At 36.5% G+C, this 14,970-nt stretch overlaps 1 protein-coding gene across 1 annotated transcript; it reads right to left on the reverse strand.

The window, feature by feature from the left end:
* Positions 1 to 5,535: 5,535 nt before the first annotated feature.
* LOC141403066 (uncharacterized) lies at positions 5,536 to 9,716 on the reverse strand. Its single transcript, XM_073985231.1, has 5 exons — positions 9,194 to 9,716; positions 8,723 to 8,851; positions 7,762 to 8,602; positions 5,880 to 7,659; positions 5,536 to 5,652 (listed from the first exon to the last, which is right to left on the reverse strand). Exons 1-5 carry the CDS (start codon positions 9,714 to 9,716, stop codon positions 5,536 to 5,538), a joined length of 3,390 nt encoding a protein of 1,129 aa, XP_073841332.1.
* Between the last annotated feature and the right edge of the window lie 5,254 nt (positions 9,717 to 14,970).

The following is a 14,970-nucleotide window of genomic DNA, read 5'->3' on the forward strand; positions in this document are numbered from 1 at the left end:
CCAACTTGTGGATAGGCCTGGTAATGATACCGTTTTGGGTCCTTAGATCAACCACCCGCACTCTACCATCGGAGCCCTGATAGACCTTAATTACCCGACCTAATCGCCAGTCAGTGGAACAGACAGAGTCACCCTTGAGAGCCACCAAATCGCCTTCGACTAAGTCAACTTGAGGATTTTTCCACTTATATCGTTTGTGCAATTCCATGAGGTATTCTTCTTTCCATCGTCGGCATATATCGTGGTTCACTGCCTTAAGTTTACGCCAACGGTTGAAGATACTGCCTGCCGGTTTGAGTTCTTCTGGCTCCGCAGGGGACAACATGGACGACCCAATTAAAAAATGCGCTGGGGTCAAAGCTTGTATGTCATCCACACTATCAGACATTGACCCAAGGGGCCTCGAGTTGAGGCATGCTTCAACAGTAGCTAATAGGGTCGAGAACTCTTCGAATGTGTACTTGAGTTGTCCTGAGTGCTTCTTAAAGTGCGTCTTGAAGCTCTTTACTCCTGACTCCCAGAGCCCTCCCATATGCGGAGCTGAAGCAGGAATGAAATGCCAGGAGAGTTTTTGATGACCGTATTTATTTACGGCTTCGTCTCGTAGCTCGTTAACTTTTTTTGCAAAGGTTGTGTCGATTTCTCTTGCTGCTCCTACAAAATTCCGGCCATTGTCTGAATACATAGCATTTGGACAACCTCTTCGAGCCACAAACCTTGCCAATGCTGCAAGAAAAGCCTGAGTGGACAAATCACTGACGGCCTCCAAGTGTATCGCCTTGGTTGCGAAACAAACAAAGAGACTCACATAGCCCTTTGTAACCTTGCAGTAACGACCAGTAAAACTCTTAATTTCAAAGGGTCCGGCAAAATCGACCCCAGTATTAGTGAATGGACGACTAAACGTAGTTCTTTCGGGAGGCAAGGCACTCATAATCTGACCTTGTAACTTCTTTCTGTGTAAAACACAAACTTTACAACTTCGGATAACCCTTTTTACCAAGTTTTTTAGCCTTACTATCCAACATTCCAGGCGTACAGTGGTCATCACCAACCGCAGACCCCCATGACATGTCAGTTTGTGGATGAATTCGACTTAAAGTCGTGCCAGGTTACTTTGATACGCAAGGATTATAGGATGACGTTCATTATACGTGAGGGACGTTGTTGAACCTAGGCGACCATTAGCTCTCATGATTCCATGTTGATCCAGAAAAGGCGTCAAACTCAACAATGGACTTTTTGAACTCAATTTCACTTTAGAGGAGAGACAAGCATATTCCTTAGGAAAATGATGCCTTTTTTTTTTTTTTTTTTTTTTTTTTTTTTATTATTAAGTCTATAGATAATACATGTATCCTTACAGACTAAAAATATACATATATACAATTATGATTGGATGGAAGTGTTATGTATTAAGATGTAATATTATTTTCCGTTTTAAAGCATCTTTATTTTCAGACAGATCGATCTGATTATAAAATTTATTGAATTGCAAAAGAAGGTAGCGTAGTGGATCGTTATTGGCATAATTCCTCTGAAAGTATTGAATTTGAAGCAGTAGAAAATTTCTTGTTTGCCTGATGGGAGTTTTTATTATGATCCTACTCATTATCAGGTCTGAATAAATTCTTCCTTGAATGATATTTAAAACAAAATTTAAACCCAGCATTACTCGACGACTTTTCAATGTAGGCAGTTTAATCATATTAAGTCTTGTCTCATACGAAGGTAGGTTCTGATAGTTCCATCCATGATGACGCAGACAGAATAAAAGAAATTGTTTCTGAACCGATTCAATCATGTTTTCGTATATAGTGTAATGAGGATCCCATATTACTGCACCATATTCGAGTATGCTACGAACAAAAGATATGTAAAGACGTTTGGTGATTTGCGGATCCCCAAATTCTTTACCCCATCGTTTCATAAAGCCCAGTGCTCCATTGGCTTTATTGACCATAGAATTAATATGCTGTCGAAAGCTAAGACGATGATCCAATAATATACCAAGGTCATTGAATGATTCAACAGTGTCTAACTCGTGATTATCAAAGTAGTATTTAGTACGTAGTTGATGAAGTCGATAGAAAGATATATGTTTACATTTTGGTATATTCAACTCGATTAAATTAAAATTACACCAGGTATAAAAATTATCTAAATCTGACTGAAGAAGAAGCTGATCGTCCGGGTCATTAAATGAGCGGAATATTTTCACGTCATCGGCATACATTAACAAATTAGAATTTTTTACAGTCGTGGGTAAATCGTTTATGAAGAGTGTGAAAAGAATTGGGCCAAGGTGGCTTCCCTGTGGAACACCAGAGGAAACAGATATACTTTTCGATACAGCGGAGTTAAATTTCACCTTTTGAGTTCTTCTAGATAAATATGATTTCAGCCAATGCAGTAAATGTGAACTGAAGCCCATTTTATCCAATTTTATGAGCAATAGAGTATGATTAACCTTATCGAAAGCTTTAGTAAAATCGGTGTATATAACATCAGTCTGTAATCTAGATCTAAACCCATCATTAACAATAGTGGTCAATTCTAATATATTTGTAATCGTTGAACGAGATTTCCGAAATCCATGCTGACAGTTAGATAAAATATTAGAAACATCAAAGGACAAAGTATCTGTAATAAGTTTTTCTAGAAGTTTCGGTATGACACTAAGTTTAGCGATACCTCTATAATTTGTTACGTTGCTCTTACTGCCGGATTTAAATAATGGTATTATATATGATTCCTTCCAAACAGGTGGTAAATAACCTAAATGTAACGATTTATTAAACAATTTTGAAAGTGGAATGGCAAGATTATTAGCACAGTGCTTAAGAATATTCGCAGGTATTCCATCCGGCCCCGGACTGTATGTATTTTTTATGGTTTTTAGATTTTTTAATACAGTATCTGTACTAAATGTAGATACATTTATTACAGAGGATTCGTTGATTTTGTATGGATAATGAGCAGATTGGTCATATACTTTTTTCGAGTATGTTGTAGCAAAGAAATCAGCGAACAAATTGCTTATTGTGACATCATCATCTGCAACTACAGATCCATATTTAAAGGAACTTGGATATGTACTCGATCGTCGCTTAGAGTTTATAAAATTATAAAAGGATTTTGGATTACGTTTTAATTTTTCTTTCATTGATAAGATATACATTTTATACGCTCTTTTATTTTCAATATTATATTCAGATCTTGCGATAGTATAGCCAGAAAAATCAACGGATGATCCAGATTTTTTATATTTCTTAAATAATTTATTCTTCTTGTTTTTCAATTTGGCTAAAGTAATGGAATTCCAGGGTGGCCCTGAAGAACGTTGGGGTAAAGTTTTGGGAACGGATTTTGCAATACAATCGTAAAGAATGGAGTAAAATGTATTTATTTGGATGTCAAAATCTTGATTAGATAAAATAACAGACCAGTCAACAGTTGAGAGTAAGGAATTCAACTTGCAATAATCGGTCTTCGCAAAGCAATACTGACGATTTGGCATTGAAATAATTCTACGCGACATAATTGACTTTATGATTCTCAATTCAATTGTGGGATGAAAGCGGTCTTCGGGTTGCGTTAGAGGGTCGCATGAGTTAATTGACACATCTAAGGGATTGTTGACAAAAACTAAATCCAAAAGCTTACCAGAAATATTGAAAATGTTATTTACTTGTGACAATCCAAGATCATACATAGAATCAACGAAATCTTTTGAAGAACTATTTAATGTACGGGGAATTAAACAATTCATATCTGTAGCAATATCCCAATGAATTGTAGGGCTATTAAAATCACCGAGGGCAATCAGAGTATCACATGCTTTCGACGAGCTAAAAGCTAATCTAATAGCAGTTGCGTGTTTCACATAAACATCAATATTTGAATTGGGAGGGATGTATGAACATGTTAGAAATATGGAAGAGTTACCAATTCGAATTTTTACTGCAACAAATTCAATGTCAGAAACTAAGGATAAAATTATTTCTTCTGCAGCAAAATCGGAAGAAACTGCAATAAGTACCCCACCTCCAGTTTTCTTTGAGGTATCGGATCGATCGCGTCTGAAAATATTATACTTTTTACACAATATTTCGGAATTAAAGATGTTTTTCTTAAGCCATGTTTCGGTGAATACAAGAATATTATAATTGAAATCAAAACTATCTATATATAATGAAGTTAATTTAGTATTCAATCCTCTTACATTTTGATAGATTACATTTAAGTGTTTCAAAGATGGAAAGTTAATTAGTTTTTTGAGGGATTTGATAGCGGAGGTAAAACGGCGGCATTAGTAGTAGGGCGATCTTTGTAGATATACTCTAGAATTATTGCTTTCGATGGCCAGAATTCAGGCTTCACAACGGTTTCAAATATTTCTTCAGGGACAATTACCCTAAATGATACTTTTCTTCTCTTCGTTGCATAATTGAATTTGAAAACTTGGATGTCGATATCATGATTAAATTTGGACTTAACATATTCAGTTACTTGCTCAGGAGTAGTTTCAGAAGCAAAACGGGCGGCAAAAATAGTTTTCATATTAGGTACGACTTTTAATGTGTTATTCAACGATTTTGAGGGAGTAAAATATGGAGTAGTTGATGGCGGGAGGTGTTGCTTTTGTTTCAATGGCGTTTTTGTTGCAGTTGGTTCAAGTATTTGATTTGACCCAGAAGGTATAGCATCACTTGGTCTCGATGGAGTTTGAGATACATTTTCAAGTTGTCTAGACTGAGATATTGCGGTTTCAGTGCCATTTGGTAATTGCGTTTTTGAAGGAGTTTGAATAATAATTTGAGGGGTTGAGACAGGATCAATCATAGAAACATCAGATGTTTTTTTTCTCTTACGAGTATCCGAAGGAGATTGAAGAAATTGTTCTAAACATGATGATTTATCAAAAAAACTCCTTATACTTGGAAAACTTTTCAGTAATGGATATTAGATCATTTTGTAATGTAGTAAATTCAGTACGTGTTTTCCTAAAGAATGAATAAAATTCCACATCATATATTTTACATTGTCTACAGCACCAATGAAGCCCTTTATCTTCTCTTAGGTTGTCCACTGTTCGAGCAGCAAGTTCAACACAACTAGCATGATAGCAGGAAAAACAGATCCAACATGTCACCATCGGCTCTTTAAAATTGGCAGGATCAATTTTACAGTTAGGCATTGAACAAGACATATTTGTATTTTTTGTCTTGGTAAAAATTATTCGAATTGTTGAAAATGTATTATATTATTTTTTTTTTTTATTTTTTTTATATTTGTTTTATTTTATTATTATTATTTTTTTTTTTTTTTTTTTGCCCACTGTAAATTGTGGTGAACAAATGGATGGTAATTATTGTGGTGAGAAGTGTTTATCTAATTCAACAACCAGGTGAAAGAAGCAGATCGAGTAATGACGGTGATGATAACACAGCAACAACAGATGACAGAGTGACGTTTATTCGTGTATGTGTATAGGAGTAGTTTGGCTTACTTTGTTTTGTTTGCTTTGTTTACTCACAAAAACAAATATAATGCAAATTTACAGCCAATTGTCGTAGGTAATTTCACAAATTCACTGCGTTTGCCGTCAATATGTGTACAAAACGAATGGTTATTCGATTTCACGGGTTGCTGCGATTATTGTAGAGTCAATTACTGATTTTATTATTGCATAAAAAGCGAATTATTTAGGAACTTTTCAGAGCGAGTTTCAAACACGTCCGAACAGAACAATGACAGATTGTTTGAGACCATATGAATAACCCTCTCCTTGCCAGAGACAACTCTTCTGATGACAACATATCAGGGTTCCTATGAGATTTCCGAGCTAGAGCAACAAATCGAAACATCCTGCCTACCACATGAACTGCCCTTGGCAGGGTGGATATATCCTCCAAGAAATCTTTCTTCTTCGAATTCTTTTTCCGGACTGAGCTCTCATTTTTGTCGTCCGATGAGTCACCAGATTCCTCAGCCGAGTTGCCGTCTTCTTTTAATGTGATACCTTTTTCTTTTGACGATTTAGCATACAGAACTTTAACCCTCTTCTCTTCTGCAGCAGTCTGGAAATCGGTTATACTACTTGGCCAATGCCGTTCGTCCAAACCAAGCCACTCCGGCCCATGCCACCATAAACTGTTATCTTGAAGCTCCGCAGCAGTCAGCCCCCGGGTTGCTAAATCGGCAGGATTAGAGTCAGAGACCACATGTCTCCACTTTATATTTCCGACTTTGTCCAGAATGAGGGAAACTCTGTTAGCCACAAAGGTTTTCCAATAACTCGGATGTTTTCTGAGCCACGCTAACACTATAGTCGAATCGGACCACAGAAACAACTCATACTGACCGTGCTCGAAATTCTTCTTCACGTTGTCGATTAAGTTCGCCAGTAAAGTGGCACCGCTTAACTCCAGTCTTGGCAACGTTGCTTTTTTAATGGGAGCAACCTTAGTCTTTGCCATAAGCAAATTTGAAAAGACCTCATCACCATTATTAATCCTCACGTAGACATTTGCCGCATATGCTAGCTCCGATGAGTCACAAAATCCGTGAATCTGAACCGCACAATTTGAACTAAATTTAAGCCATCTTGGGACCGAAATTTGATCAATCTTGTTGAAATTTGAAATAAAGTTCAACCAGCTTTGCAAAGCTAACGGTGTTATCGGTTCATCCCACCCTATCTGATCGAGCCACATTTGCTGCATCAGAATTTTTGCTCGTATTATTATCGGGGCTAACCAACCAGCTGGATCAAATATCCGAGCTATCATGGACAAAACTTGCCTTTTCGTATACGATGTCTTAACTTGAACAACCTCCGTGACAAAATAAAAACAATCGGTCGTAGCGTTCCACCGCACCCCTAACATCTTCGCTCTGCTATCATCTTCGAGACACAAAAATGAACTATTCAATAAACTTTCTAGAGGCAGATCTTTTAAAATATCCTTTGAGTTCGAGGTCCACTTCCTCAAATCAAATTTTGCGGAACTTAGGATGCCGATCAGCTGATCTCGAGCCACTAGACATTCTTCAATAGAGTGCGATCCTACTAGAGCGTCATCAACATACATCGCTTCTCGCAATATTTTAGACCCTATAGGAAAACGTTTTTCTTCATCATCGGCTAATTGTAATAGCGTCCTCAACGCCAAATATGGAGCACAATTAATACCAAATGTTACAGTTTTCAACCGATATTCTTGAATCTCTTCATCCTCAGAGCAACGAAATAAAATTCTTTGAAAATCAGTGTGCTTAGGGTTAACCAAGATTTGACGGTACATTTTGGTTATATCCGCACTGAAAACAAATCTATAAAATCTCCATCTTGTCAATAGGGCCACTAAGTCCTGCTGTAACGTCGGACCAATATATAAATTATCATTTAAACTTCGACCATTGGACGACGGACTTGACCCATTGAAAACCACCCTCAATTGTGTAGTGGTACTATCATACTTAAACACACCATGATGAGGCAGATAATAACTAGGCACATACGTTGAATCATCAACCTTTTCCATATGTCCTAATGTTATGTACTCTCTCATTACCTCATCATATTGGGATTTTAATTCGGGCCTACGCATTAATGTCTTCTCATTCCTCTCGCACTGCCTCAGAGCAACATACCTATTTGGGCCAAGTGAAGGGCAATTATCCTTAAAGGGCAGATCCACAATATATCTCCCTTCAGAATTCCTACTTGTTGTGGAGCGAAAAATGTCTTCACACCTCCTGTCTTCCTCAGAACCTATTGGGGTACGATAAATTTCCTCCAACTCCCAAAATTTGGACAACTGTTCATCCAATGAGACACTTGTTACATGACATACCCTCGTGTAACACGTTTGAGTTCTTGACACTGAGGGACCTGTAACTATCCAGCCAAATATGGTTTCTTGAGCAACTAAAGATTCAAAAACCCCATGCTGAACACCACTGCGCAAAATCTCTGGATACAGATTTCCCCCAAGCAAAATATCAACTGGTCCACTTTTGTAAAACTCTGGATCAGCCAGGTCAATTTTAGGCAAACTAAATGAGTCAGTTGCATTTATTGAGTGCGTCGGTACCTTTCCCGTCACCTCAGGAACTACCAACGCATCCACCTTCAATGACAACATTTCATTTTTAATTGGCTTAATCGTAAAGCTTGCTAACTTTTCCGATCGGCTCACTAATTCTCCCCCTAGACCAGTTACTTCAGCTGAAACTGGCATTGTGGGCAACTTTAGCAACTTGGAAACTTTTTTCGACACGAAATTCTCATCTGAACATGGGTCAATAAGCGCTCGAACTCTGTGAGCAACCCCATAACTGATAATATTTATCCACGCTGTTGCCAGCATCACGTTCCTGGCAACCACGGTATGATGCACTTGAGCTACGTTTGATGGGTTAGAAACTTCGATAGACTGTATTTGAGTACAAAGGGCTGAATTCGCATTTTGAGACACATCAGTTTTCTTGTTTTGTTCAGGTTTCCTCGTGAAATCCCTATGCAGCAAGCTGTGATGTTTCTTATTACATTTGGGACACGCATTTGGACGACTGCAATCATTATACATATGGCCTATTGTCAGACAATTGAAACAATATCTGTATTTTCTTAATACTGATGTTCGTCCTTTAAAATTTAAACTTAAAAACTTTGGACACGAGTGTATTGAGTGGAGTCCTTTACATAATTTACATTGAGATACTTCAGCTTTTGTATGATGAGCTTTAAATTGTTTGGGTTTAGAGGATGCTTGCATATTCTTGCTGGAAAACGATTGCGATTCTGATGTTTGATTATTGTTCAGAATTTCCGAAACACTTTCTAATGCATGGAATCTATCGGTTAAAAAACTATTTAATTCGGACCACTTTGGCACCTCCGTTTTATTTTTTACTGATTGTTCCCATAAGTTAAGAGTTTGCTCTGACAATCTCGAGGAACATTGGAAAACAAATATTGGGTCCCACGACTCAATATCAATGTTGTATAATTTTAGCACTGAGATACAATTATTAACTTCTCTTTGAAGCCTTTTCACTTCCTCAGCTGATTCGTGCCTACATGGTGTTAAATTGAACAACAATTTTAATTGACTGTTTATAAGAACCCTTTTGTTCTCATACTGAACTTTTAAATTGTTCCACGCGATTTCAAAGTTCTCACCTGTGAGAGCCACATTCCTATTTACCTCGCGGGCCTCACCCTCAGTCTTTTGATAAAGGTAAAAGAGTTTTTCAACTGGACTAAGTCGCGTATTTTTTATGAAAATGGCAGTAAACATGTCCCTAAATGTGGGCCATGCTTCATAACTACCATGAAAAACTCCCGTATCGCAAGGAGGCACTGAACAAGAAAACCCTTGAACCTGTTGAGGTACTTGGCTTTGAGTCACAATCTTTTCACCCACAATCGACTTTCTTGCTGCTGCTATAATATTAATGCACCTTATATACACCTTTCTGAACTCTTTGTGGTTGGTTTGTACCATAACCTCCTTCTTTTCCTTTGCTTCCTCTGAGCTACACTCATCATACAATTTTTTATATTTTGTCCAAGCTTTGGACAATTCAGATTTTTCAAAATCTAAAGCATCCCCAGAATAATCTGTAAAGTCTTCTTCTTTAAGTCGCTCCTCTATTTTTACAAGCTCGTTACCAGCTTCCACAAATTTATCGAAACAATCCATGATTATAACTATTTCTCTCACCAATGAAAGCCACAAAATTTATATAAATTACTAAATGGTATAAGATACACTCAAGAAGCACCACAACAATTTCCAAGTTAACAACTCGTTTCAATTTTCTCAATAAAAAAAAAAGGAGCCACGACAATTATTAAAACGAAAATTATGCCTTGAGCCACTGCAACACCAAAGTGTATCTTAGCTGAATTCCACTCAAATTTATATGTATATAATCTTGTATACACAAATATAAAGCGGATTCTATTTACTATATGGGATACCAACAAATTTTGTATTAGCCGTTAGACTAAATGATCACAAAAGGCGAGGGAAAAATTGGCAAAAAAAAAATGGCGACAATATCACACCAAGCCACGATTTGTGACGTAACACCACACACCAATTTTTTATCAAAGAGACCAACTCAATATCTGGCCGAGACACAAATCAATTTACTCGTCCACCAAATCCACTTTATTATTGGAACACACAAATGGTTTTATATTTGTATCACAAAAAATATATTTATGATCTACTGCATGCACCAATACTATCACGTACGTACCTTATTGGCTTTGTTACTTAACCAAAATCTTTGAAGGCACTTCACAATTCCGTTTTAATGTTCCCAAGGGCTCAGTTCCTTTATGGTAGAAGGACCAATGTTTACTTGCCAAATCTCCTGGTTCCAGTTGGGAAGGCTGTTGTTAGCAGAACTTGATGGACGGGGCAATCTTCTTCCCAAAAAGCAGCAACTGCAACTCTCCTGCGTTTACGGCTTTTCCCAAGCGCAGGAATTGACAAAAGTCTTCACCCTTTATCACCAGGACAATTAAAGACGCAACAGGGGTTCGTTATTATTATGGCGTCAGCCTCTTTATATTCACAAGAATGTATTTACAATGACTTTACTTCAAAAGACTTTAATTCACTTAAAAGAAAATGTAATTTGTGAGCTGGATCTATTTTTGCTGTTTGCCGGTCGAAGTGTCAAAACGAATGAGGGAAAAACAAAAAGCTCTCAGTTGATGGTTGCTGGCTCTAATCTTTTACAATTCGGTATCAGCCGGCACTCACTCTCTCTCTCTCAATATTTCTATTTTAACCACACAATTCACAATTGGAGCCACCCGGTGCTATCATGTCGAAGTGAATTGTGGATTGTACCTGGTTTACACGCATGGACGCAAATTGTATGCAACAGTTTGATCCATTTGTCAATCAGAAACAATTTCAAACTATCTTTGACCAACAAATGAATTAAACTAAATGCCTTACCTTATTAAAGGAACAATTCTGAAGTGACTCCAACAGACAATCGGTATACGAACCACAACCCAATCCAGGCTGCACGCAACCACAAAAAATATATTTGATAAAAAAATAGTTTTTTCGAAAAAAATCTCTAACAAGGGGTAAGTAAAATCAATAAGCAATGTATTAAATATACAGCTGAGCTATTTTGCCACAACTAATTGCCCCTTTCGGTTTTACATACAGATTATAATGGCGATTCCAAGAAGTGCAATTTTTGAAGTTTGGCTGGAAAACAAAAATAGTGTCGGAAAATGCGCCCTGCTAAATTATAATACAAACCTGATTGGAAAGGACATTGACTACGCAAAATTTAACAATTTTGTAAACACATTGTGTTCCCGTTTTAATCTAAAATGGGCTTCATCCCGCCGAATAAATGCCTTCTTGAAGTTGGACCGACTTCTTCCCTATACTGTGACAGAACTGTGAAAAACCAGCAAAGGAATTGTCTCTCCACACTAAAATGAGGAGATCTAAATATATTCTTAACGCCAACATAGTCCTTCAATTAACCCCAACTTCCCCTTAAAAAACTGCGTCTGTTATTAAGTTATGTCCTCAGACCAAGCGCAGGCACATATTGCACTGGTCAACAAGACTTTTGTTTCATCCGATTTCTTTGTGTTTCTTACTCAAATTGGCGCGTTATTTTCAAGTTCGGAAGCAGTTTTCCTCCTTCAGCTCTTGTTCTTGAGATATATCTCATGACTCTATATTAAGATTTTTACCCAGATAGTCGTTACCTTGGTAACCAAACTACTTTTTTATATATTCTTTTAACATGAATCTGTCAGGAAGATGTTGTGTTCTCGATCCAACCAGGTTACCTTATATTCATCGTAAATATACACTGGAATATACAGTTGCGAAACAATAATAGAACCACCATGCACAACTGTGGAACAATATTTTATGTAGATGTGGGGCTAAATATTTATGTTTGGAGGAGAATATTTTATTTTCTCAGTTAGATGACCGCAAACAAAATGGGCAAATAGTATGGATCGGACTTGGTCATTAAGGAATAAACGCCATACATGGCAACAAAACTCTGAAGAATTAACTTGTTTTCGTTGAAATATTTTCATATTTTATTGAAATACTAGCTGACCCGGTTCCGCGTTGCTGGCCCGTCGTTTTGGATTTCCGTGTAAGGCTTAGTAATCTATCTACAATTTGTCTATCTAATATTGATACCTGATTCTAATATTGATACCTGATTGATTCGAACCTAATTGACGATAAATCGACGTTTTGGTAAAACCCTCATGCAATGGTATCTCCAGATTTAAAATAGAAAATTACTTTAATTATAGCCTCCACCATAATATCAAGGGTATAATTAACTTTATGATTCTGTTTGTAAATATTCGTGATCGGCATAAAAGATAAGTGAATATAACGATGTCGCCTATCTGTTGAAATCAAGATACAGCTCGCGATATTTTACATAGGGCTTTTCAATTTGGTACAGAAGTTTCTATTTTTTTTCGTAGCATGTTTGGTATTGGAAATTGGTTATATCAGTCCACATTTTTATATAACACCGACTGACCGCCCGATTTTCGGAATTTTAGAGGTTTTAGCCGCATTATCCTACCGAAATGACAATACTTTAGTATTTAGTCTCCATTAGAGGCATAACTCATTTTTGCAAAGGATTATCAGCATAGGTCCACGTTTTGATAGAACTACCCTAGAACGGTACCGCCCGAGTGTCGATATTTTGGAGGTTTTAATCTCATTATCCCACAGAAATGGCTGCAATTTGGTATTTAGCATTCAGTGTGGGTATAAAACATAGAATATTCGGTAAAGGTCCAGGTTTCTAAATAGTCTTCATTGAACGGTACCTTTATTCATACGAAAGGGCTATAATTGGTACTAAGTCTTCCTTGGTAGTATAAACTATTTCTGCAGCGAATTGTCGGCATATAGGACGGTAACTCCCGAGTTTCGATAATTTGGAGGTTTTAGTCTCATTATACCACCGAAATGGCTATGGTAATTTGGTGTGTTGTCGTCATTGTGGGTATAAAACATTCCCGCATAGAATATTTGGTAGAAGTTTTTTATGTAGCCTTCATTGAACGATACCTTCCGATTTTCAATATTTTCAAGGTTTTAGCGGTATTATTCAACAGAAATGGCTATATTTGGAGGTATCAAATATTTTAGCAGAGAATTGTCGGTATAAATCCATGTTTTCATTCATAAAACGATACCTACCGACTTTTTTGGGGATTTTGAATGTTTTATTCTACCTATTCAACCGGAATGGCTTAAACCTGATTTCAATATAAATTATGGTGGTGTGCATAAAAGATGGGGCCGGTCGAACTTAACGTCGTTTTTACTTCTTGTTAACAGAGAGATGTTTCATTAAACACGTTATTATTTTGCACTCCTAAACATGAAAACATTTGTGATTCATAAAAAATGACTGCAAAATGCTATTGGGTATATCTGGACTTTGCTGTATTAAAAAAACGTGGTCTTGATCGAGTTATTCTAAGCACTGAAGTCAATGTTCATGCCATGTTTGCTGGCCCACTTACTAAATTTGTAAATCTAATCAATAAGAATAAAGTTTTCAAAAATTGGACGCAATCGCGGTATTCTGCTTCCAAAACACCCATTAATGGCAGAGGCCATAATTGCAATTGTATTGAGTACCAATACGTCTAATAATCTCTGATATTTAGCCATTTGTTAAAACCCGTTGTTGGGGAGGTCCCTCACACCATCCATTTTCGGTATTCTCCGACCTACACACAATTTCATCCAATTCGGACCAGCATATTCGGAAGTTTAATTTAGGAAATCATGCCAGTCTTAAAAACCCCTATATACATTTAGATAGGTTATAGATACACCGAATTGCTGGCCCATCGCTTTAGTGACCAATGCACATTTTTTAGACGTTCTAGTTATTTAACCATCTTTGAAATTATGTTTTGCCTGATTTCTCAATCGATTTTTGGAATTTCGGTCAAGGGACATTTAACATTATTTGGGTTGTACTGTATTCCAAAAATGTGGGGTTGATCGCGCTTTCCCAATTATTGAAGCCAGTGTTTATAGCGTTTTTGTAGTCACGCTTACTAAAATTAAGGATATTACCTATAATTATACATTTTTAAAAAATTGGGCTGACCGCAATATTCCACTTCCGAGATGACCATTCAGGATCAAGACAGTTATTACCATATTATTGCAATAAATTTTTAAACAATACGTTCAAAATTATCTTTGATTTCACGTTTTCTTAAAAAATTTGTGGGGGAGGTACCCTGGTCACTCCACTGACCAGTATAAAAAATAGCTAAAAACCTATTCTCAGACCTAAAAGTTCCACATACAAAATTTCATTGAATTCGGTCCAGCCGTTTCGGAGGAGTTTAATTTCGAACATCATGGCAGTCTCGAAGAATTTTATATATATACTAGCTGACCCGGTCCGCGTTGCTGGTCCGTTTTTAGTTTTCCGTGTAAACATTTATAACCCATCTACATATTTATATATCTACACCTTTTCAGATTCAATTCGAATCATCGATTTTTAATTCGTAACATTTTATTTGTAATTCGATAATTGCAATTGTAATTCGAAACATTTCAATTGTAATTCGAATTATTCCATTTGTAATTCGAATTTATCTATTTGTTATTTGAATTATTATATTTGTAATTCGAATTATTCCATTTGTAATTCGACTTATTTTACTTGTAATTCGAACTATTTTATTTGTAATCCGAATTATTCCATTTGTTCCTTTTTGTTCCTTTCCTTTTTATAAATGGAATAATTTTATAAATGGAATAATTCGAATTACAAATGGAACAATTTGAATTACAAATAGAATATTCGAATTACGAATGAAATGTTGCGATTTTCGAACCGAATTGACGTAACTATGCATTTCTCTTGAAACTT

Source organism: Musca autumnalis, unplaced genomic scaffold, assembly GCF_047663935.1.
Source record: "Musca autumnalis isolate F117 unplaced genomic scaffold, ASM4766393v1 scaffold_4, whole genome shotgun sequence".
Classification (NCBI taxonomy): Eukaryota; Metazoa; Arthropoda; class Insecta; order Diptera; family Muscidae; genus Musca; species Musca autumnalis.